This window comes from Phalacrocorax aristotelis, chromosome 7, assembly GCF_949628215.1.
Source record: "Phalacrocorax aristotelis chromosome 7, bGulAri2.1, whole genome shotgun sequence".
Taxonomy (NCBI): Eukaryota; Metazoa; Chordata; class Aves; order Suliformes; family Phalacrocoracidae; genus Phalacrocorax; species Phalacrocorax aristotelis.
The window spans coordinates 34,324,495-34,351,327 of NC_134282.1; the positions used below are offsets into that span (position 1 = coordinate 34,324,495).

The following is a 26,833-nucleotide window of genomic DNA, read 5'->3' on the forward strand; positions in this document are numbered from 1 at the left end:
GTATTTAAAGACTAGCTCCCAGTAGGCTCCTGAACAGCCACTATTTAGTTTTGCTGCAAGAGCTATATTGATCAACCTTACTCCAAGAAAGGGCAAGCTATCTGGAGGGAAAAAAAACAACCCAAAAACCACACCACAAAACCAGCAAGCATGCAGAAATATTTCTGGAGGTAGGTAGACAGCGATGAGCACATATTTTGGGGCAACTACCCCATAATCATTCCCACCACTGCACTAAGCAGGCAAATTAACATAAGATTTTTGGGACTCATCTCAGATTCTTATCCCTTTTTGAGCTGGACTACAGATAACTTGGCTTTGCCCAGTTACATTCATAAAAATTACTACAACAGCAGCGTATCCTTTAAGACTACTTTGTTTGTTTACTCAGATGTACAGCTGCTTACGTGCATGCCAAGTTTTAAATATTCAAAATAATTGCTCCTGTTAATAGAATACAGCTATAGAAAATTGAGATATATTATCAGAATTGTTAGTTGAATGCCTACAGGAAAGTTTATCTTTAAACAGAAAGAAGTGCATATTTTCATTACTAACTATAATCAGCAATTGCGGCGTAATTATTGGTAAAGACACAATGGCTGGAGAGATCCATGCCTGAGTTTCAGACGACAGACTGAGTTCATATTACTAGGGAGAAAGGGAACAGAGCATACAGACTCCCAAAAGTTAATTACATTTGGTATGTGTCAAAAAGAAAACAGAACAATACTGTTTCTTAGAATCACTGTTATGGTTTGTCGAACATTTCAGCTTTCCTATCCATTACCCCTTAGAAGGGAAGCTTTCTGAACTACACATGCAGGAAAAACTTCCATGTGATGTAGCCATTTGCAGTGAAAGCTAATGAAAGCTCATTCAACATACTAATACCTCTTAATCACAAACATAATTTGAACATGCACCTCATTTGGCACCAGCAAGTTTCAAGTCCCAGATATGTAAACCCAAATTCAGACCTGCTTGAAGTAAGCATGCCCATATTCATTTTTACAGGGCTTTACCTGCCTGGAAAGTCTCAATTTTCTTACTTGGTTCTTTACAAAACAGAAAAGAAACCTCAAGTATCAAAACACAGCAAGAATCCCATCTATTCCTAAAAGGCAACCTCTTTTGTCATTGTGATTTTAAGAGAAGCCATTGTTTCAGTCCATAAAAGCAGAGTCAATCTGACAAAAATAAGGCATCAGTTTCTCAGTGATTTTCAGAGACCAGTGATTAACAGTATATCTTTAACAGAAATAATTTATTTAGCAGGGATTACTATAGCTGCTAGATACACCTTCCTTCTCTGCCCCCATCATGCTGCCTAAATCTGTCTTAAAGACTAAAATCCTAGGGAAGCACACTTTTAAAGAGAAGAGATGTTAAAGATAAGTTTGCAATAATTTCCATCAGTTCAGAAGGGTCCTGGTTTCTCCTAAATACAGTTCTGTGATGTTCTATCAGGGCCAAGAGAGTGTTGTGGGATTTATTTTTGTTGGTTTTACTTGTTCGGGTTTTTTATATGACTTAGAATGCCCTCTTCCCACTGAAACAGTTTCCCTGGCAAGTCTAGAGATAGCGTCTATCAGCTGAAGGTGAACACGAAGTAGCTGCTTACCCAGTTAGAGTAATTTCACTACATTCCTTAGATCCATCTTCATCTGCAAAAAGGGGAGGAAGGTTGGAGCCAGCCACCAAGTTCTCCATACCTCTGGTAAAAAAAAAAAGGGGGCGGGAAGGTAAGTTAATTAACTTATTGTTCCCCTTCAGCAGCACTTCAGTTTAAGCATCACAACATACCACAGATTTTTTTACCCCATAAACTAATTGGCCAGTCATAGCTGGTCGGCCTCAGGACAGATCCCACAGGCAGCTGTGATTAAGGTCAGAGAAGAAAGACCATAAATGATGCTTCAATTCACAGTTCCCCTCTTAACTGAGCCCTGTGCCAATGCCCCAGTGTTGCTGGAAATCACACTGTAGCATTCTATTTTACCACTTGACAGAAATTTTCATTCATCATACTCAGCACATAGGTATGTAAATCCCACTCTTCCAATCCACCTTCTTGTTCATCCTCAACCGTGCACCCTCACTACAGATGTTTCTGTATTGACCTCAAAAGAAAACTAAAACTAAGTCCCTCCTGAAGTTCCAAATTAAGATTGTTTTAGATAATTCCTGTCCACATTTTCACAATACATCTATGAATGCCATTGAGTGTTATTGCTAAGTAAGCTAGATTATTTTAAAATAGATTATTTTAAGCTTGACTCCCATAGAACAGTTCCAGAAGCAAGCAGTTTAAGGCACGACGTACTTCTCATTCAATACAAACTGTTCCCAAGTTAGAATTAGTTCGAATTAGTTTCTTCTGTATCCTTGTAGCCTGCCATGGGAATTTGATGTGAGATAAGAAATCCAAAGAAAAATTGAATTTATTCATCCCCTTTCTTACTAAAATACAGAACTGTTTTAGGGAAAAAAATCCCAAAACATAAAGCCTTAACAAACTCATTCTACAATTACAAGTTGCAGTTTCAGCCCATTTTAAATCGCTATACCAGTTACCTTTCTGTTCTTTCAGTTTAGAAGTCACCTTTGATGATATTCGACTTGAGTACTGCTATCCCTTTCAGCTAGTATACTTGGGCTTTAAGTGAGTTATAATCTTGTGCTGCTTTCTCCTGGATTGGTATGTTTTCCACTCAGCATCGAAATCAAAGTGATCCAAGACAAAATCCTGCTCCATGCTTTTGATATTATATCTACTTTCCCACACCCAACCCCAGTTCCACAGGTAAAGGTTTTCTACAAACAAAAGTAACAACACTGTTTCTTGCATCTTATATGACTTGCAGATCCCTACCACAAGTACTATATGTGATATGGCGCAAGACTTGTGCCAACAAACCAGTGAATACAGCAGGCCACTCAAACAGGTGAGCACTGTGCTCCTACTCAAAGGACTTTGGATGTGACAGACATTTAATGGACAGCTATATTTGGTTAAAATTGGTCAACAGACATAAAGAGTATTCTCAGGAACCAAAAGTGTAATCAGACATCTGACATTCTGTTTTGAGATCGTGAGCTCTGCTCTACTCATTTCATGCCTCCCTTTGAAAACATAAGAATATGTGCTCCCTTTAGCAATAGCTCTACACCTTCATAAGCACCTCAGATGTTAGTTGATAAATGAATCTCTAAGTCTCCAATTTATTCAGTTAGTACTCACAGTAGATCAGCTGAAAATCTCCATTAAACAGGCATTGTGTCAATCTAATTTCCACCATAAAGTTCATTCAAGTTTCCAGAAAAAACTATCCTTCCTATACAGAAGGAAAATGTAAGAAAGAAGAGTAGTCACCTTCTCTCATTTTTTCAGATGACATTCAGCCTTTTCTCTTCTATTTTTCCAACAGTTGAGATCCTTAGATCATCCTTAAGAATCCCATCATTCCTATTAATTATCAGAATAACTAAAGCTAAACAGACTGCTTCTAGGTGGTACGGACATTGACCTCTAGCAGAGAAACATCCTTTACTCATGTATATGAAAGATTCAGCCAGGAATGAAGAAATCCAATTCCTGCTCTACCATTATAAACAACAAACTGAGTATAGTTTTGGGGCCTCAGCCTCAACAGAGAAGTGGCAAAGCTGAAGACTCTCTAGCAAAGGGCTGCCACAATGGTCATGGTCCTAGAGCACCTGACCTAATAAGGGATGTTGAGGAAACTGGGCTTGCTCAGTCTGGGAGAGGACGCTTAGGTACCTATTAGATTTGCCCTTAAGCTACCCAATGGAAGTAGCACAGACGACAGAACCAAACTCTCAGTAGTTATATTGGTTTTGCACATTCAGATTGGACACCAGGAGGGTAGCGTAACACTTGAACAGGTTACCAGAGAGGTGGCAGTGGAATATATCCTTGCAGTTTGCAAATGCTCAGTTACACAAAGCTGTAACTGACCTAAACTAGTGTTGGCAGCAGTCCTGCTTTGAGTGGGAGGTTGGACTAAGATGACATCCAGATGTCCCTCCCAAGCAACATCTGCAGTTCTCTGAACCGTAACTCTACATTATGCTTTCTTTCAAAAACTAGCATCTCTGACATAAGAAAAAGACACAAATAACACAATGCTTTTAGTAAAAGCGGTGAGATACTTTGGTAGAACATATAGGATTTTAATTCCTAAAGAAGGAAATGGAAACAATGCTTCCTCACATGTAGAAAAGAATCTACACCAAGGCTGGGGCTTTATGTATTGCAAGAAAATCTGAAAATTCAATGGATTTGAAGGAGCTCTTCACTGATGCCCAGAAAGCTGTTTATGCACATCTACTAAATATACATTGCTTCATGCAGTTGTCAAGTGAGAGAGTAATGAAGTTTTACGTTACACAATCTTTTAGTTTTGTCAGTCAAAAGTCCTAAATATCTTCAAAAAAATATCTTAAGCAATTGGACTAAAACCTTGCAAATCTATATTTTTTTATATGTGAAAAGCTTTATGCATGTCTGAAAAAATAAAATATCTATCTCTGTTGTCCAGGCACCTCCAGCAGCATTCTTGGGGTTAAGGAGCTCTTCTTAGCCTCACCACAATCAATCTACTGGCACTTAGCACTCCCACACATCCCTTAAAAGAATACATATCCTCTGCACCTGAACATACCATTAACAAGTGCTTCTGCCGCTCGTGCCCACTGTGACCTTCTCACCAGGTCCCAATATGTCTGTTCGCATCTGGACCTAGTCAGCAGCAGCAGAGTCTAAGTTTGCTTTCAAACTGTGGGGAGGCAGCTGGACATCAACCTTAACATATAAACAGAACACAAACACAGGAAGCAGAGAGAACACACTATTTTATTTAGCCCATAGCCTTTAGCTACTCACTCTTTCAGCTGATACTGAGCCACATCCTAAAGAAAATTTAATATCAGTGAATTTACAATGGCTTCTAATCTATTCCAGAAAGCAAGAAAACAAGACAGTTCCCCAAGACCTCACTGAGAATGGATGGGAGTCTTCACAAGTCCTTCAGTCACATTTCTTATGGTTAACTGCCCCATGCTTTCCCTCCAAGGCCGCTATCCACTAGTTTCCACCCCACTGCAGAGCTACATGTTAATTTCCGAGATGTAACGAAATGCACAAAGCAAAAACCTGAGGAAAATAACAGTAACAGGGAAGGAAGGGAACTGCTGCTTCTCAAACTTGAGCCTTTACAGAATTCACAGGACTTGAAAAGGACAGTTGGTAACTCCAATCTAGATTTGTTCTGAATATTTGTGCAGCTTTGTCAATTCAAACTCTGGCTAAAGTGACTAAAAGGACACATTTGACTAAGTTCAAGGCACAATGTACACTTTTTAAATGGCTAACAAATATATCCTATTTTCACTTTTTAACTATGTCTACCCAAATGCAAAAACAAAAATGCAAGGAATGTTAAACTCGAAACCTTCACAATCACTACAATTCAATGCAAGTATGCACCACCTCCAAATAAAACTAACTCAAACTACAGCAGCTCTGAGTTCACTGTACTGCTACACTACTAGTGGTATTGGCTCAAGGAAGCAACCAGCTAACCAGGAATACAGAAAGACAGGTTTATTTATAAGCAACAGCTTTTGATAAAGTACTTGAAGAACCATGATTTATTTTGGGATAGACCAATTCTGGAAGATCCAGTATGTACTCAATTACCTGATTAACACGTGGCTCAGAGGCTGGTGCCATTGGTGGAATTTTGGGTTTTTTGATCATGGGGAGTTTTACATGGCACGGGCGTCTGGCGGCAGATGGAGTTCACCTATCTCAAAGGGGGAAAAGGATTCTTGCACGTGAGTTGGCAGGACTCATCGAGAGGGCTTTAAACTAGGTTCAAAGGGGAAAGGGGATATAGCCAGGCCCACTAGAGAGGAGCCTAGGGGTGGCGTGCCAGAGCGCAAGTGCATCTACACCAATGCACTCAGCATGGGCAACAAACAGGAGGAGCTGGAAGCCATTGTGCAGAGGGATATAGCTATGACTTAGTTGCCATCAGAAAGACATGGTGGGATGACTCTTACGAGCTTTAGGAGACATGGTAGCGTTGAGTTGACAGTTGGACTTGATGATCCTAGAGGTCTTTTCCAACCTTAATGATTCTATGATTTCTATGATTTTCCCTTCTCCTGGTTCTCTATGTTGTGCTGTCAACAGCCAGTTGAACATGAGCCAGGAGTGTGCCCAGGTGGCCAAGAAGGCCAACAGCATCCTGGCTTCTATCAGGAATAGTGTGGCCAGCAGGAGTAGGAAACTGATCGTGCCCCTGTACTGGTGAGGCCACACATCAAATACTGTGTTCAGTTTTGGGTCCCCCAGTACAAGAAGGATATTGAGGTGCTGGAGTGTGTCCAGAGAAGGGCAATGAAGGTGAAGGGTCTAGAGAGCAGGTCTTACGAGGCAAGACTGAGGGAACTGGAGTTGTTTAGTCTGGAGAAGAGGAGGCTGAGGGAAGACCTTATTGCTCTCTACAACTACCTGAAAGGAGGTTGTAGTGAGGTGGGGGGTCGGTCTCTTCCCCCAAGCTACTAGCGATAGAACAAGAAGAAACAGCTTCAGGCTGCATCAGGGGAGCTTTAGATTGGAGATTAGGAAAAATTTCTTTCCTGGAAGAGTGGTGAGGCACTGGAACAGGCTGCCCAGAGAGGTGGTAGAGTCACCATCCCTGGAGGTATTTAAAAGATGTGTAGATGTGGCACTTCAGGGCATGGTTTAGGAGACATGGTAGCATTGAGTTGATGCTCAGACTTGACGATCCTAGAGGTCTTTTCCAGCCTTAATGATTCTATGATTCTATAGTTCCTTTACAACCTTTGTAGGGTGGAGCAAAGACTACAGCCAAACCAAAACTGTAATGCTCAACCTTACCACCACTTGGGAGTTTCCATAGAGATTCTGCTTCCATTATAAGCACAACACTGCTCAACCAGAAGCATTGTTCTCAGAATGCCAGCAGCAGACATACACGTCCCACTCTACTATGGATAAGCCAATACAGTCAGCAGTACATTTTTCTGACTTTACGTTAGTTCCAAACACTCCAGGCTCTCTTGTGCACTGATTTTACTCCTAAGTGCACACTCCACAGCTTTTCTTTTCTTGTATTTCCTACATCCAGCATAACAATAGTCAGTTGTGGAACAGTAGTAACGATCTGATCTACAGGGGCTGGAAGAGCTTTGGATGACTGGTTTGGGGTGCACTATTAACCAATATTTAACAAGGATAAAAAAAATAAAAGCAAAAAAAGCAAGTACAAGGATCAAGGAAGAAGAACACAAGCTTGATCTCCAGAGAACTAAGTAGGATTATGTGTGCAAAAATCCAAGGTGAGACCAAGAAAAATACCAGTGAAGAACAAGTTTCCCACCATTCCATGCTCTCAATGTTTAAACATTGATGTTATTTCCAGAGATCCATTAGTCACCTACAGTAACATTAGTTAAACCTCTTTCTGAGCCTAAAGAAGATTCTACATTACCCTAAGCAATCAAAAATGTGGCTTAATTTATCTTTTTCTTCCTCTCCCTTCCCTCATCTCTCAGGGAAAACAAAGGCTTCATGGTGCAGAAAAATCTACAACAGTATTCTTTTACCTTCAGTTTACATTTTCTAGCTGGACACTTCATTTGCATGCAATGAGAGATCATACTTAATACTACAGAGTGTACCAACATGGTTTGACAGTATTACTTACAAAATGAAATCAGAACTTACACAGCATAAAGATGTACCTGCTACTACACACATCAATACATAGGGAAGAATCAAACAGTAGGTAAACAAATACCTTTGAAAACCAGAAGTATAGCTTAAATACACTTTCTTAATTTCTTCTCACATTAACTTTTGATCATACCATATAATTGCTATGTTATTCTAGTAGGTAAGAGGAAGTAGCTGAGTTGTATTTTGGGTAGACTGAAAGCTACCATATGATCTAATTTCTAGACACATATGTACAGTTGAAAGGAAAAGTTAAAAGAAGGTAGTTGTAAAATCAGGGTGAGAACAAAATCCGTGACACAGGCTAGACAGAATGACTGACTTTTCTATAACAACATGACTATCATTGCATTGTTTGCTACGCTATTATAGGGCAGCAGACCTAAACACATAGGTGATGCAAAATTTAAAACCCAAGTTTTTAAAAAAAGTCTGTTATGCATGCAATAAAGGGTAAATTTTGTCACAGTCAACCTTTTCTTCAAAGAATCAGATAATTTTTCTCCAACAGCAAAGATGCCATTTAAAATGTGTGATCAAACAATTTTATCTAGCAGACACCTCAGTGTAGCACATCTGCAGTCTTATTTTTCAAAGGAGACAACTGGAGTCGAAGTAGAACATGCTCATGGCGAGACTGTTACAACAACGCAAGCTACAAGCGGACATTCTTCTCTAACACCATGCACTGGCTGTCTCACAGCTCACCCCAGCTGAAGAAACAGTCCCTCCCAGACCCAAAGCAAAGCAATTACTGTACACTCTACCACTTTCCAAACTGTTCATTGTTTCCACAAAATGTAACTTTCTTTGCTTGTGTGAAGTGATTCACAACATTTGTGAAACGAGGCTAGACTGTACAGCGTCTGCACAGGTCTGGTCATGCAGTAAGTCACTGTCAAATGCAGACTGACTTCTTACATATCCCAAGGCCACACGGAGTCTTGAGATGGCCCTGAACACTGGAAAAGGGTGAAAAGAGCCCTTAGCAATGTTGCCTTTTCAATAACTTCATTGTATCAGATAATCTTTAGTAATTCTTGATTTTTTTGTTCTTAACTATTTATTTACTCATCCAATTAAAAGGTAAGGTTATAAATACATATTTATTGCAGTTAAGCATATTTAAATATGAAGTCTGCATCAGAAATCCAACTTACAGCCTGATTATAAAACACTGCAGGAGTTCCAATTACCTCACTGCCGGCTCTAGTTTTAGAAACATTACTGCTGAGTGGAGGATTTTTCTCCCATACTTATTCCTGAAGTCTCTCATCCTTCTTTGCCAGAACAAATAGCTCCAAACCCTACCATCCAGAGAATAACTATTTAAAAAAAAAATCTCCTGCTACCATCACAGAAGACTCACAGTACTCACAATATTCCTTATCTACGCATCAGAATCCAAGCACTTTGTAATGTAAATAATTTAAACTCAGATGATTTATTGTCAGAAAAAAATGTAGGATCATCCATTTTGTCTGTCCACATGTAGCCAGAATATCAGGAAGAAAAACTGAACTGAAGCAAGTACATCTCCAATTAAAATCACAGTGCTTTTGGAGCTGTTAGAGGAAGTTCAGATTCTCTTGAGAGCCACATTTTCTTCCATCAAACCGGAGCAGAAGCATATTATCCAGCATCCCTGACTGCAAAAATCAGATCTGACTTCTTCCCTACAGGCAACTCATTAGACAAAGATCTTTGTGACTTCAGGAAAATTGCAAGCCAAACCTAATGGGATGAGGGTTTTTCTCTCAGACCAGAAAGTATGTAACAGAGAACAGCCAACTGCTTTTTGTTTTTACTGGCAAGAAGTAAAAATAAGAAACACTAGAGACCAAAATAAAGACCTGCAGGAAAAAATTGCAGAGTTTCACTGCATTTCCAAGCAGCTTAAGGAAAGAAGGGAAAGATGTAAAGCTTAGTTTTATGGTTAGTTTATCTGGATCTTTGTGGCAAACACTAACAAAGCTATTAATACTCAAACTTCAGGAACAGCTGCCAAACATCTGCAATAACATATTTTTTTAAAAAAAACCACAAGTGTTCAATTCTATATTCTACTCTTATTTATATAAATGCAATATATAAAATCCTGTCTCCTGGAATTTAAGACCTTATTCACAAAAGAAAGGTATATACTCAACTCTGCAGACAAAAGCAAGAACACCACCACACTGAATTCCCTCTCCCTTCAAGTACATGAAAGAAATTTTGCAGCAGCAATAAACAAGCTTTTTAGATCACTCAAGGGAAAACAAAACCCCACAATGAGATTACTGTACAATCAGTTGTGCTATCCACCTTCAGATAGCTAAAATCAGTAATTGTGGTACAAGGTACCCAGAGGGAAGGCTTTGTTATACAGCCCTTCATTGCAGGTATTAAGCAACTATGGATTAGGATAGTTTATTTTATTCTGAATTAACTTTCTTAATGATAGTATCAGATGCCATTTAAAATAATACCACTAACATATACAACTCTGCAAAATTTATTTAATCCTCATGTTACAGATCTCACATGAAAAAGCATAAACCATTCACACCACAACAACTACAGAAACATTGGTAATTTATTTTAATTAATCACTTTACCTACGCTAAGTCCAGTATTTGACTACCAGGGATGGCACTCACTTTTGTAATTTGTCTGTCTTAACCTCCTCTGAATTTCCAGTTACGATAGGCAATTCAGTGTACCTCTTTACCTGCTCCATCATTTGCAAATTTCTCTGGGATCCAAGGACCTCATATTTCACAGGACAAAGTTCTCTAACACATGCTTTTACACTAATAAGGCAAAAGGACTACCCCATAAAAACCCACAACCACCAACTATGTGGCAGACATCTCTGAAACCACAGTGATTATAAATCATCCAAGACTTTACCAGATCCTGTTAGCTTCCCTATCAGTAATTAAATGGTTACTTTCCTTCAAAATTAAAGTTCAGTTCTTCTGATCATTTGTGTCGGTAAGACTCAATCATTACACTATTTGTGGAATGTAAACATTGAAGTGCCATGAGCAAAGCAATTTATTAAAAAATGTAAATGAACAGAGTGGAGTTTTTCATGGTGTTTGTCCAGCTCTAACATTTATCAGTATCACACAAGTGAAACAAGAAACTATTAATGCTTGACAACTGCTTTGATTTAAAATACCAAAGAAGTATTCTGAGCTAGTATTCTGAATGTCAAGGAATCCTGATTGTGACTGGCCCATGAAATGAAAAGTCACATATTTGAAAGTAAAATAATTGAAGAGTGGATACACCTGCTGAGAATGAAAAGTTGTTGTAAAGGTATTTTAGCACTTTTACACTCTCTCAAAGCCTTACTCATCACAAAAGTCGTCAGGGAAGAATGGCATATATTCCTAGCTCACTTAAAATTCTGGGAGAGGAAACTCTGGCAGCTGCCACAGAGGAATACAGATTGGAATTTCTCAGGCACATATCACCAAAATAAGTCATTACTGGCCATTTTACAGAATATGGGGTTGAATACTTTGGATGTGAGACTATACTGAAAAGAGATTGAGTATATAGTTACAAGAATGACTCACCACAGGCTTTGTGACCCAACAGAAAAGCATCTACTTTGACCTCAAGAGCCACGAAGACAGCATAGAACTGGATATTTTAAATGCACTGATATGGGTACAGGGACAAAGGTTAGAGGAAATTAAGTGTGGGAAGAGTCAGGGATTCTCACACAAAACAGGCAACTAATTCTGCCTGTTTTCAGAAAAGACCCATCTTTAGAAAGAGTATGACATGCCAGCTTCCATATATTTTTGCTTTTGTTTTCTTGTCCTTGCCTTGCACTACTCTAACATAAAACAAATGAGTTTGAACAAACAAAAACCTGTCATTTAGACGAAATCACAAAATTTAGATAGCCTTAGCTGTGCAAAAACAACAGGTATATAAACATTCACTCTTAACTGCTAGTTCTTTCCCTTTAAAAGATCAACAGAACTGATACTAGCAAATTCTTCCTAATAGCAAAAATAGTGAAGATCTGGATTGGACTGTTTGTTTCTAATCTGTTCTAGTAATAGATAAAGATGTATCAGAAATTAAAGTTTGGATGTATATTGCATGAAGCACATTGAAATCCCTTTTCAGCCAAGGCTCTAACAGTCTTTAATCTGGCATCACAGGATTAAAATCATACAGACCTCAGAAACAGACTGATGGAAAAACAAATAAGGAAAACGAGCACAAAAGAACAGACATGAGGTTCAAGCAAGTATCAAGATATAAGTGGACACCGCTTACAAAACCTTCTCTGGATTCATGAAAAGAAACAGGAATAGAAATGACAGCACAAGCCTGTCAAAGCATCCTCTCTCCTGGAACAGCAGATAGCTCCTTTGACCAGTGCTAATAAGATTTTAAAGTTGCCTGAGGCCACAGATGAAATGTGTAAAGATAGATACTATAGGGAAAGACTACACCCAACACATGAATAGAAAATTTTAGAGAAATTGGAAGAGACTGTAACTATAGACACATACCAGGTTTCCTTTCTCACCACCAAAAAGGAAAGCACATGGAAATTTTAAAATCATACAAGAACCCAGATACTTCCATGGCTCCCTAAAAGATTTAACTTATATCAACAGCAGAATATAGATAAGTTAGAATAAAGCTTTACACATCCTCATCTTCATCCTCCAAAGGCAACAGAAAATTATGCTGTTTAGCATCATGAATGAAGCTAGGGGAATGATGCAAGGGAAAAAAACAACAATGGCATAAGCCTACTGGAACACTCTGACTGCTCTCCAGTTTTACACAATAAATCAGACACCCAGGGATGTGTGTGAAGTATGGAAAGAGGCAGGTAGAGAGTACATTTCTGTGTACCTGTGGCATACATAATGAAAATATTTAATTTTGCAGCTGAAGTAGGATCCTAAAGAAAGAAGCCATGCCAGCAGCATGGCTAAATATGCTAGGCTGAGCACTCAAGACAACAGGTAAACATTTGCAGTATTTCACCTGATCCCCAAGCCACTAGCAGTAGCCCAAACAAACCGCTGTGAGGACAGTGGCTAACTTCTACCACCTGTCATGCTGATGCTGCAATCTCGTCTTTGTGTCTATCCTGTCATATCATAGGCAAGAAGTCAAAAGAAGCCAGGGAGAAAAGTAATTAAGAGCAGAGCATCACTGCCTAGAGCTTGGAGCCAAATAGCAAACAAGAACCTGGGAAAAGTGTGGCTAAGACCTATAATAACCTGCTCTTCCAACTTCCCTCTTCTACAGCTGCTCCTCAGATGCCAGAAACAAGGAACTGCAGATGGGAAATGTGCACAAGCTCTGCAAAATAGAGTTGATCTACATACACCATAAATTTAGTCCTAAAAGAGAACTTAAATCTTTCCAAATAGGCTGAAGACTGAACAGACACGAGGATGGAGGTCTCACATGTAACACACAGTCGTAAGCACTCATATATGAAAGGATTCCTAATTCATGTTTAGTTATAAGTGTTCTGAAAGACATTTGGCATTCAGGTTTGAATATTTATCATATTTAGCAAAGAGCAAAGATTTATACTGCTTTTACATTTCCTTTTGATGATTGAATTTCTATCTATATTTGTTAAGTAAATATGGTTCTTCTAAGCCAAGGCATAAATATTATCCCAACACCCCTATATTTGGGTAAAGCGGCATAGCTGGTTTAAAGAAGATCTTATAGGAAATCTCTAAGAGCTAAGAATACAACCAAACTTCAGAAACAGTCTTTAAAATGCTACCAGCCTTAACCCTTTTGTATTGGACATCTCAACTAACCAAGTCATTCCTTGGTTTCAGACATCACGAAGTAGCTGTGAGAATCTCACTTGAATGCACATCATGTAATTTTTACTGCAAAGAAAAATAAGAACTGAAGTCTGCGTGATCCTTGACAAATGCTCAGTAACACTCTGGTTTACAGAGCATTAAATAGTGGGGAAAATGGGAAAACATTTGTTTTTTCAGAAGGGCTACAACATAGATTTCACCTCAGTATAACCTCATAATCCAAAGTTCATTGCCCTGATCAGAAACACACAAAGCAAACTGGTGGAAAAACAAAAGTTTATGCAATACTCTGTCTTTTTTTGATTTGTGGAACCTAAACATTTTACAACAGAAGCACAGGCACAGTGCTGCAAATTCATGAAACCTACTTTTCTTGGTTACCTTTTGCAGCCTTTTAGAAGCGAGTACACGGATTACCTGAGGAACCATTACCACATTTAACCCTAAAAGTTAGCTCAGGGGCTTTTGAAGTTAGACAACTGTCTTTTCAATCACCAGCACTCCCTTTTCATTTTAAAAAAAGCTCCTCTGAAAAAGCACTCATCTGTATTTTGCTCCTCCCCACATCTCCCAGAAAAAAAGTAAAAAAAAGCATGACATTGCTTTTCAAACATTACCTTTCTAAGAGCAGAAAGTATTCAGCTTTTATGAAAACTTTAACAATAATATTTGAGCTTATGGACTTCCTGAGATAAAACATTACAGTAATGGAAGGTTGGCCTTCCTGGTCTTTAACAGTCACCCAAACCAGCTAATTCCCACCCTGGAACAGTTTCCTGACCTCTAGAAAGGGTCATCTATGTTTAACTATAGACAAAATATGCCCATGGCATTCCAAAGCTCCCTGGTAAACTCACTAAGAAGAATCCAGTAGGCTCAGCTCACATCTCAACCAAGCTTTCTTTCTCATTATAAAATATCTATTCCAGAAGAAACCCTTAATTAAGTAAACCTTTAAGTAACTCCTACCTGGCTGCCATAAAGTAGCACACACTGATTCTTCAGCAATGATTACATAGTTCTTAAAGCAGGCTAGTTATCTCTCCTGTTTGCTTCCTGATAAGTCACAGCAATGAGTAAACCTCCAAGAGCAGGTTGCAATGTGTAAATAGAGAGTCCTGAGAGACCACAGAGAAGTACTGCACCAGACATTACTTAGTATCTCCCACCCACAGAATAATATGCCTAGGTGTTTTGAGTCCAGCATGTAAAAGACATAAAAGGAGAAGCCTACTATTTGAAACTATACTAAGTCACCAAGCTGATCAGGAAAGACTGTTTGAAATTTCAGCTTGTAAAAACTCTATTTTAGACAGCTGAAGTATGTTTCATTTACAGCTAACAGTTCAGTTAACAAGAAGCAGAAATATTCATCCACTTCACACTCAAATTTTCCTCTACTCAGGTATCCATGTCTTAATCACCGTGAACTTGTTTGTATTCCTATTTAAAATGCCTTTCTCAGCAACATTTCCTAATATCACCTGATAATCACACATTTTAGACATAAAGACCTTCTAACCATACAAAACAAACCTGCAGATTCCAACTGACTAAGATCCGCCCACCAAAGCATTAATGAGCAAGGCACATGTCTAGTCACCGCATTTTCTTTGTTGGCTGTTCCTGCCCAGTTGTGGAAGAAGAAAAAGGAAACAATGTGAGAAAAGTCCACATTTTCTGCTCTCCTGAATTAATCCCACTTCCATAAATCAAGAAATACATCTCTGTATCATTCACATTTAATGACTCAAAGACTGCTTTATACTAGAAGGGACTGCTGGAGGTCGTCACCTGCTCAAAACCAAAATGAAGGTCATCTTTATAGCAGACACTACCATGGTAGACTGTCTGGCCCAAAGCTTCTGGCCAACACAGAGATAAATCAGCAAACACCCTGACTGCTTTTTTTGTTGTTGTTACAAAAGCTACCAACAGCTGAAGAAATAAGCACTGGTTATTTTCAGGACAGAGACAGTGATGAATAGAAGACAGGACATAAAAGCAGTTGAAAAAAGTCCTTACAACGGCCACAGGAATAGAGGAGTATCAGACAACACCTCTCCCAGTCCTGACAAAGCCTGAGGGACAGAAGAATAAAAAGATAATTCTTCTCTCTACCACCAGAGCAGAGATGGAAAGTTTTCCCTTTATTCACCTATTAACTAGAAAAATCCATCAAGAGCAACCTCAGAAAGGAATCCAGGATCTTTTCTCCAATTACTGAAGCTAGAGCTGGACTTCCAATATTATACTGCCCCTACACAAGATTCCCTCACCCTTTGTATTAAGCTCAGATTTACTCTCAATTCCAAGTACAACAAACAGCACTTACCCCAATTCAAACCATTTCAACAAATTGTAAAAAAACAATGGCAAGCTGTCATTTCAGAGAGGAGTTGTGTTAGGCTCACTACACAGAACCCAACTTTCAGTAACTTCAAGCAGGTTTATTTCAGTAGCAGTTTTAAATAGGTTTTTTCTTTTCTTCAAATGAAAAGCGTAGCTCCAGGCTGCTATACTTGCCACACCACTTATTAATCCACTTGTTCAGTGTATTCTGTCCTCCAAGTGGAGGACACAGCATAATGAGCTGCATACACTTTCACAAGATTATAGGGACAGACAACTGAAGGATCAAGCAGACAGTGTAACATCAAGGTCTTTGCTGTATATAAGAAATAAGTCAGTCCTTATTTCTAGCTTCACAGAGGATATCCTATAATTTGCATGGCAACAGGGGTTTAAATCTGAAAAGAAATGGAGTCTCCACTACATCAAAAATTGAAGAGATATTCTGTGCCAAAGTCGGAATGAGGTTCACAAACTAACACTCATGCCACTAGCAGCATGTAAACATCTTCACAGCAATATGCAAGCCCTACCTGAATAACCAAATATTTCCTCCTTACTACAACTACAGTAGTTCAGGCAAGTGACTGCTGCCACGAGTGAGGCTGGGAGCTATTATGTTTGAAGGTAGTTCTATCTGCATGACAGAAAGGCCACAAAAATCAGGTGTCAAAACAAGTGAAAAAATTGCCAGAGAACTCACTGGAAGAAAGTTCCCAGGAACATTCAGGTCTCTTGATTTCTTCAAGAATCATCTGCTTGACCATACAGTAACCTCAAAGTGGTCATTTAATTTTAAAATGAAGGCTAGAGGCACGTTAGCTTCAACTAGTGATCATAGAGACAACATCACTTATGGAGACAATTTCATTTTCACAACAAGAACTGGCACCAGATGTCTTAATTTCTCACTATGGCTTTAAAAGTTAGATCTTATCAACCTCTCTGCATCCTCTCATCAATACAGTTTCTTTCAACTCCATCACCTTCTTCCCACATGGCACCATCTCCTTTTGAGTTTCAACAAGCCTCCCATAGTCTGAGTTTCTCAGAGGCAGTTACAAATCATGGTTTGTCACTGGAGTATTTAACACAATACATTTGTGACCCCTCCTATACATTCAACATCCAAAAAGCAACCGATTTGTCAACTATTTCACCAGTTTGTCATTTCTTCTCTATTCCTTCAAATAAATTGACATTCTAATTCTTTGACAGCTTTTGCTGATGTACTGTCTAGCTTCTTTGGGGCAATTGCTTTGCCTTTCATTTATCTTCTATGCACCAAGTCATTTAGCAGTAGAAAGTCACAGCAAATGCCAGGAAACTTGTTTCTCTGATCTGCAAAAAACCTCCAATTGCTCAGATTTCTGTATTTTTAATTACAATGGTATACAGATACATCCACAGTAGTGAGATGCTACCAAGCAAGTTGAGAACCAGAGACACAAATCTCAGAAATATAGGTATGGCAGATACATTTCCTGTTGTAAACTGACAACTCATTTGAGTAAAATTTATCTGCCTATGACAGACTAGCGTACCTTTTTCATGATAACTTTCAGTGAATATATTACTCCAAGGCTGCATTATCACAATCCTGCCTCATCACTTGCCAGTGTCTTCTATTGGTCGGTCACCGATCCACATTCATACAAGCTGGAAGGAAAAAAACCCAACCATGCAACAGAGCTATAAACCAGTAAGTTCCTACATTTTTACAGCATTACTTAAATGTCTCCATAGAAAGTTAGTTAGACTCTTACTCTTATCTGACAAACATTACTGACCTCAGACTTGAGAATAAAGAATTGTGCAGCAATAAAGAAAAAACATTTTTCTAAACATAATTCCCAGAAGTTCATATTATAAAGACACCGAGATAAAAGCTGAAGTTAGATTTTTTTAAAAAAGTTTCTAGCCTTTACTATGCATTTGAAATCTCCTGTTTTCCCACCCTTCCTCGCTCTAAAAATCTAAACCCTTGGTGTGTGCTTATCTGCATATCAATACTTAAAATACTCTTGCATGTAAAGCAATGCAAGAACATACTTTAGGAACATGTTGGAAAGTTCCTTGTTATCTGTTATTTTCTGTATGCTTTGCAAACCCTTCAGACAAGTGCCTTTTCTGTAATTTCCTTGAGAAATACTTTGTTGAAATGGCATTAAGACAGAATGTATGTTCTTACAGTTGGCAATAAAATTATGCAAGTAACGTACCTAAAAAAACCCAAATGCCGAACAATTAAAGCATTTTCCTATACAGAAAATGCAAGTAAGCCATCTATAATGTAGTCCACATTTTTTCATACTTGTAAATACTTTTAAGTTTTTATAAGGTTATGACAATATTAACAGAAAAGGTTTCTCAAGTAAGGAAAATATCTTTGATATTAGGATGATTTTTTCATATCACTACTCGTTCAAAACAATTCATATAAAATCACACAGTCTAAATTTAACTTGCAGTTATTAATTCTATAGCCTTTATATCCAAATGTAAACAGATGAACAATCAAATCAAATCTTATGTCAAGACAAAGACCACTTTGGTTAGTCTCATAAAAATACTTGCAGTATTTTTGTATTTTCAAGAAAGTTTCCTGGGCTAGAACTAAAAAAGTTTATTTCCTGCCTGTAAAACCACAACATACCCACATACACAGGCTAGAGGGGGATGATTGTGATCACCCAGGCTGACCCAATTAGCATCAGCCACCTACCCCCCTAAAAAAAGAAACACAAAGAGGAATTTAAAACAAGACTGAGTAACCATTATGTAGTTTTGAAGACTGACAGTAAGAGAAGCATCACCACATCAATTGTCCCACATGCTAGTTAGGCACACAGTAAATTTGTACAACTTCCTTTTGTAGCAGTCACTTATATAATGTTAGCTTATAGGGTCCAGCCTGTGAAAGCATAAGAACCTATATCAATAAATTCTGATTAAGTTGTGATTTGATAAATGTATCCTTTCAAGAAGTTAAACAAATGCAGTGCTTGCATTCATTTTTAGGACTGAAACTATACCTTTAACTCATTTTCAGACTCTGACCTTTTTCCAGTGTGATAGCAATCTCTTCTGAATTCCAAAAGTAGCTGTAGCACTACCAGCTGCAGAAGACAACATGTATTACTACCTTGCCTGTTAGACTCATCTGTTCCTATACCTAAGGCTTAATTGCTCAGAGCTTCACCAAATGCTGGATTTGGTAAAAGCAGAGCTACAAGAAAGATTACAACCCTGGCTTCAGCAGAGCTAACTTTGGCCTCTTCAAAGACCTGCTCGGAGGAATCACATGGGTTAGGGCTCTAAAATGTAGGGGGGTCCAAGAGAGCTGGTCAGTATTCAAGGACCACTTCCTCCAAGCTCAAGATCGGTGCATACCTATGATGAAGTCGTCAAGCAAAAAAGCCAGGAGACTAACATAGATGAGCAAAGAACTTCTAGAAAAACTCAAATGGAAGAAGGAGGTTTACAGTATGTGGCAAACAGGACTGGACACTTCGGAGGTACACAGGGTCGCTGTCAGGGTATGCAGAGATGCAACGAGGAAGGCCAAGGCCCACTTGGAACTAGATCTGGAAAGAGATGTCAAAGATAACAGGAAGGGCTTCTTCAAATACATCAGTAGCAAAACAAAGACTGGGGAAACTGTGGGCCCGCTGCTGAACGAGGTGGGTGCCCTGGTGACACAGGATGCAGAGAAGGCAGTTACTGAATGCCACCTTTGCTTCAGTCTTTACTGCTGAGGCTGGCCCTCAGGCATCTCAGCCCCCAGAGGAAAAAGAGAAAGTCTGGAGAAAGGACAACTTCCCTTTGGTTGAGGGGGATTGGGTCAGAGATCATTTAGGCAAACTGGATCCTCACAAATCCACAGGCCCTGATGGGACGCACTCACATATGGTGAGGGAGCTGGTGGACACTATGACTAGCTACTCTCCGTCATCTTTGAGAGGTCATGGAGGAGAGGTGCCCAAGTTCTGGAGGGTAGCCATTGTCACTCCAGCCTTCAAAAAGCGCAAGAAGGAGGACCTGGGAAACTATAGGCCAGCCAGCCTCACCTCCATCCCCTGAAAGCTGATGGATCAGTTCATTTTGGAGGTCATCTCCAGGCATGTACAAGAAAAGAAGGTTATCAGAAGTAGGCAACATGCATTCACCAAGGGGAGATCATGCTTGATCAACCTGATAGCCTTCTATGACAGCATGACTGGCTGGGTAGGTGAAGGGAGAACAGTGGATGTTGTTTATCTTGACTTCATCAAGGCTTTTGACACTGTCTCCCATAGCATCCTCATAGGTGAGCTAAGAAAGTGTGGGTTAGATGAGTGGACAGTGAGGTGCATAGAGAACTCCTGGACAGGCTCAAGAGCTGGGCCACCAGCAACCTCATGAAATTCAACACAAGCAAGTGCAAGGTCCTGCACCTGGGAATGAGCAACCCATGCACCAGTATGGGTTGGGGGTTGACCTGCTGAAAAGCAGCTTGGTTGAGAAGGACCTGGGAGTGCTGCTGGAGAGCAAGGTGACCATGAGCCAGCAATTTGCCCTTGTGGCCGAGAAGGCCAACGGTATCCTGGGCTGCATTAAAAGGAGTGTGGCCAGCCGGTCCAGGGGGGTTATCCTCCCCCTCTACTCTGCCCTAGTGAGGCCACATCTGGAGTACTGTGTCCAGTTCTGGGCCCCCCAGTTTAAGAAAGACAGGGAACTGCTGGAGAGACTCCAGCAGAGAGCTATCAAGATCATCAGGAGACTGGAGCATCTCCCTTATGAGGAAAGGCTGAGAGACCTGGGCTTGTTCAGCAGGAGAAGAGGAGGCTGAGGGGGGATCTTAGCAATGTTTAGGATTATCTAAAGGGTGGGTGTCAAGAGGATGGGCTGAGACTCTTCAGTGGCGCTCAGTGACAGGAAAAGGGTCAATGGGCACAAACTGGAACACAGGAAGTTCCACTTAAATATGAGAAAGAACTTCTTTACTGTGAGGGTGACAGAGCAGTGGAACAGGCTGCCCAGAGAGGTTGTAGAGCCTCCCTCCCTGGAGACATTCGAACCCAGCTGGACGTGGTCCTGTGCCTCCTGCTCTAGGTGTACCTGCCAAAGCAGGGGGCTTGGACAAGATGATCTCCTGAGGTCCCTTCCAACCCCTACCATTCTGTGATTATCCAGCCACCTCTGACACCTCTTTATGTCACTGCTTCCAAGGAGGCTTTCCCCTGCCTATAACTGTCCTGAGTTATACTAGTTTAAATACAGCCAAAATAGGAAGTCTAGTTTGCTTGAGTACAGTCTTTAAAAACAGAAAGCTAAACCAGATTAGTAACCACAAGTATTGAAAAAGCAGTTGTCACATTACCTAAGTAACCAAGAAGTTTTAAATTCACGCCATTTTGTTCAAAGATATCAAGTTTCAGACAGCAGGATGAATCAGGCACTATTTTTGACTTTACATTAACATTTAAAGAGACAGGGATCACAAACTAATATGATTCACAAGATTTTTTTCTGCCCTCTTTTCCTACCCTCAGAGGTTAAAAAAAAAGATTTCTGCTTCCATGTTTAAATTAAGTGTTTGGTGTCAGCAAAAAGTTTACTTCCCAATAATGTCACACAATGATCTATACACATTTGTCAACTGATGAAGCAGAATGGTAAACGGGGAAAATACTGGTGGCATAAGTTGAGTGTTAGATGAACACAATTTTTAGGCTTCTTTCTCAAGCTTTTCATATTTTAATACAACCTAGATTTAAGGGTAGGTACAGCGTAGTAGCTTGGGAGCAAGGCTGTCCTCTCTCTGCAGCAGCTTCTCCTTCCTCACCTGGTTACAGCAACCTCCAGAGTTTACTGGACTTTTCACAGAGCTGTTCTAACTCCCTAACTCTTCCCTTTGGGAGAATGGTGGGGAAAAGGGGAAGCTGGGTATCTTTCAGTAGCTGAAGTACATAGTCAAAAGGACTCAGAAGGCTCAAATAAATACCAGAGCTTATTAAAAAACAAATGTGTTTGGAACCTCCCACTTCTGTGAGTGGTAAATGGTGATAATTAAGCTACAAGAGCCACCCTCGATCACCAAAGATAACTTTTTGGACTCATTCTGCTAGCAGTGCCTTGTAGAGTTTTCACCTGACATCAAGAAAAGTGTTCAGAAAGGTCATCTGCCTGCATGAAGGTAAGCCAAGTGCTGGAATGTGCAGGCAATAGCTCTCCACTGCCTAAGGCTACAGTTCAATGGCAGCCTAGGCCTATTTAACTACTAGCTACTCCTATGGCACCATCTTCAGCCTGGCACCTCTGTTCACTGGACATGTTATGTGTATCAGCATGCCAAAGAAACAGAATAGCTTTTACTTCATTTATCAGATCAGTTTATGACAGATTAAATGATGAAATGGATCAGCAAAGGATTCAACAAGCATTGCAGCTGGCAGAAGAAAAAGGGATGCAAGCAGCACAGCCAAAAGTTAGTGACTTACATTTCTATAACCCTATAGCCTAAGATTCAGCTCTCACTAACACTCTAGTGGTGTCAGAAATGAAGAATGCTTGAGACTATTCCAGTAACTGAGGGCCCCAAAATAGTTGTAAGTGGGAGGAAATATGATTATCAGAAAAAATTAGGATTATCTCAAAAGCTGACATGACATTCTCAGGTTTTTTTTTTTTCCTTTCCAATCTAAAGCTAAACATTTATTCTCCTGATAAAAGTTGAGATTCTTTCCCATGAGTCTGGAGACAGAACTTGAATTCCACAAATTCTGATTCGTTTATTCTAACAAGGGATACTTATACTGGCTCTTCATATCATATATGAATTGCAGCAAATATAATTTCTTATCTTAATTAAAGTAGTTGAAGTCTATTCTGTCACGTTTCACACACTGAAACAGTAAGGATTTAGTCAAATATTGGTTATCTCTATTTCATTTCATCAGTAGCACAAGTCATGTGCAGTACCAGCTAAAGCATACTGCAATAAATGTACCTCAAGCCAGAAATCTGATCCAAAAGACAAAACCTTAGTATGGTTACCTATGATAGTAACTGACTAGATGTCAGGACTGAAAAAACCTGCTATGCCATGGTTTTTACATAACTACACTGCTAACCAGGCACACACAAAGAACATCTTTTTCCTGTGGTTATGATTTGATTTTGCATTGACAAAGGTTAAATACCAACAGAAACAATGGATCTTCTAATGCTCTACTGCCTCCACTAAGTTTTCCAAATTTCTCCCAGTTTATCACTGCTTTGGTACTCTGTTTTGAATCACAACCCTCCAGTTCCTGTTTTAGAGCCCTCCTTGTTGAGACAATCACAAACATTCAGATCCAAGCAGCAGGTACTCATGTAAAACCTGCTCATTAAGAAATACATCCCGAAGGAGAAAAAATAGTATTCTAATATGCCTGTATAGTCCAGGACTGTTGGAGGCTCTGAAGATTTGCTCATCTGCTCTAAAAATCCTATGGAATTTGTGATTAATGAGATATTCCAACAAGATGCTTGTGTATTAGAAGATATGGTAGCTTTAAATGGAGTACCTTTCTACAACAAGTCTTAAATTTTTTATCCTTTAGGTATCAGAAGTTATCTTTGTCAATGCGCTGGAGAAGCGAAAATGCAAACAAGGAAGATTATGCTTATTCTTAAAGTAAGCTGTGGAGAAGGGGGACATGAGAGAAGCCCTGTACCAAGGGAAAAGGTTTAGAATGCCAGTAAAACAAAAAAAACACCCTTAAAACTAAAATGGACACCAAGGTTTCTTCTCTCACCTTTGTGTGCTATCTATCCTGTGCTGGGAACATTCCCCCTCCACCCTCCAGACTTCTTGGCAGAAATGTGATGTTGGCAAACTCTAGATTTAGAAGTGTGAAAGAAGATTCACAGTTTACTGTTTTCAGTACTTTGCTTGGTGTTGATCTGTTTTTTCTGTTGTATAGTCTCATACTATCACCAGAACTTTTTTTGCTACAGCTCTCCACTGCTTTTGCGACTATAGAGACTGACACTTTCTCTTTCCATATATTGTCAGGCACAGCATATTCTGAACACTAGTATGGGACACTAAATTCCATTACATCAGAAATTCAACCTTTGATCAACAAATATTTATGTCTCCAGGGTCATAAGACTGAGCTTATTACTTAGCCTATACTTACACAAATGACAAAGACAGTCCATTCTTCCAAAAACAAGTTCATTTGCATTAGTCGTGTTCTATCAATTACTTGTTTTCAGCAAGTCCAAGGCTTTGAAGCAACAGCCAAGGGAATTCCAAGAGAAACAAATTGTTTTTTTCTTAAGTAACAAACAAAATTCACCAAAAGCACTAATTCATGTCATATCACCTACCTGAAATAAAAGGTACTATAGAACAGACACAGCTAGGTCAGACCTGCTTTAACCAGCACTTGGTTAAGACTGTCTGAGAACTCACCCAACTAAAGGAAGCAACCATACTGGCAGGCTTATGTACATATTTAGGTCCCACCATAATAATAAAAAAATTCCATTAAGCTTATCTTTAAAAAAATCCCTAAGTCTCTCTCATCCCCTGCACTTGCTGGGACAGCTACCACATCCAGGGGACAAACAAGGCAACAGTCGCATCATCTGAGTAGCTAATTACCCAGTCCAGTTTAACTTAACATCACAGCTAGTGGCACCTAAGGGAATTGTCCTATTCCTCCCACAAACCACAAGCCTGTTTCTCTTGAGCCAGAAGTGATGCACACAAATGCAGCAAGCTGGTTCAGGGAGCTAAAATGCAAGCTCCTTTCTGACAGCAACACCCCCTAAACTGCTGCATAATCAGATAACCACCAGGATAAAGAAAAGGAACAGAACTGGCCTTGCAGCAACTGTGTATTGTACCAGTATGGATCCAGAGCAGCAAAGATTGAGTAACCCCTCGATTTTGCATATCATCCAGTTCTATATCACAATTAAACCAGAGGCCTTACCATTTCCCTATCTTACTACTCCCAGTCTTCTTCATAATCAGCCACACTCCTCCCCTACGCATACACTGGTGTTCATGCAAACTGGTTTTCAACTTGTCCAAGTCCTTGAACTAATTTAGCAGCTAAATAAAAAAGTTTTCATCTCGTAAGCTCTTCAGAACAGTTTGCCAAAAACATGCATGAGTGCTAGCATCAGAGGGCAATGGCAGCAAAGATTCACTGGCTCAAGCTCCTCCAGAATCACACCTCCAAGTAGAAAGCACAAATCAAATATAGCACCGCTTAAGTACCAGCAATTTCTATACATGACAAATATTTTGAAAGGCAATTAAGAATACTTTGTTGAGAGTTTCTTTTGGCTGCAAACAATCCCTCAGACACCACAGTATAATTAAAACTATGACTTTATCTTTTCGTATTTGAACAAAACAATAAAACAACAGTCGATTTTCCCCTGGTAATTCACTAAACTGCCAAGAAGTCCTCTGTTCTCCACTGGTTACTAGAAGGAAAATATTGAAAAAGCATTCAGAAATAAATTCTGTCAGTCTTAAGTCTCTTGAATGCAATTAATAGCTGACATTTTCACTATCCTCATTCTCTTGTTCATGTACTTCACACACTGCTATCAGGAAAAAAAAAAAACAACTTTATGCCACTCATCTTTTGACTAAAACAACTCTCCCCATTTTCATGGTACCACAATTTTTTGACTTAGCCTGTAGATCAGGCTAAGGGTGTCAGCTGTTCACCTCATTACTTATCCCAGCCATAACACCCAAAGACACATTCCAAAGTCTTAGCTTCCCTTTTGCCCAAAGAAACAGTACGAACAATCCAAGTCATAAGAATTTCAGAATCAGTGAGGTATAAGGTTTATTTTGTTATTAATTGTGTGCCAGGTAAGACGTATGGTCCAAGAAACTGAAATCAGTCCGCCAAAGTCAGGTATTTCCCTAGTCTCCTGCAAAGGAGAGCAGGATCATTTGTTTCTAGGATCAAAATGGTTAATAAGCCTCCTTGAAGACAACTTAGCACAGCTTCCATTTAACATATTTACTATTAAAAAAAAATCTAGTCAGTGATGTTCTTACTGTCATTTCTGAAAGACAAGTTTTCTTTGAAGTGTATCAGCATTTGCAAGAGTAAGGTCAAGGAACAAGGAAGATTTCCTAATAAATTTAGAACTTAGAAGTATGCAGTTATTCCACTGTAACTGGTTTTGTTCCACTGTAACACAGAAGGAAGATTTCTCAAAGATAAACACAGCCATTCAAAACTAGCTCAGGCTGCAATTCACCAAAAGCTTTCCTTATCACTGTTATTAAGCAGCCCTTCAGAAATAAAATGTCAATCTCAGGTTTGTCCCTAACACATAGTTATGTACACTGCAAGTTATTCCTTTCATAAGACTAAATAACAATGAAGTTATTCCTTTAACAGATACATCCCAACAATCTAATTATAGAAGAGATTATTAGAAGGCTAGTCTGTTTTTAAGTGCTTACCATCTAACCTACTGCACTGGAAGTAGCACTGGCAGTGCATGTACAAACTCAGGTGCAGTTGTTTTGCCCTCAAAACTCAAAAGACCAGTATCAGACTACACATAGTAAAAATGAATGGCTGCCATCTGAGCTAATGGCTGCACTACTGACGCCACTGAAGCAACAACACCACTGGTAAATGAACAAGCCAATTCTGTAGACAGACAATAACACAACATGGCAAGCATCGCAGATCTTGCCAACGGGAGGCTGGCCTACGTTACTAATAAGAAGTTTTAGTTACCACTTGGCGCTGTGTATTTGCAATAGACACCAACTAGCCTTAGCTGCTTTCATGAACAAATCCACTGGGGAAAATAGCGGTTTCTGAAAACAAAT

The 26,833-nt window shown here is 39.4% G+C and overlaps 1 protein-coding gene across 9 annotated transcripts in view; it reads right to left on the reverse strand.

Moving 5' to 3' along the window:
* The window catches only part of HMG20A (high mobility group 20A), a 48,383-nt gene that overhangs the window by 17,958 nt on the left and 3,592 nt on the right, over window positions 1–26,833 (reverse strand). For 7 of the 9 annotated variants that reach the window (XM_075099935.1, XM_075099933.1, XM_075099931.1 and 4 more), the window contains one exon: window positions 1,625–1,717. In XM_075099935.1, coding sequence (XP_074956036.1) covers window positions 1,625–1,713 — 89 coding nt within the window. In that variant the 5' untranslated portion in view covers window positions 1,714–1,717. Of the gene's footprint in view, window positions 1–1,624; window positions 1,718–4,688; window positions 4,829–17,516; window positions 17,632–26,833 lie in introns of all 9 variants that reach the window. The other 2 variants (XM_075099937.1, XM_075099938.1) reach the window with 2 other exon arrangements.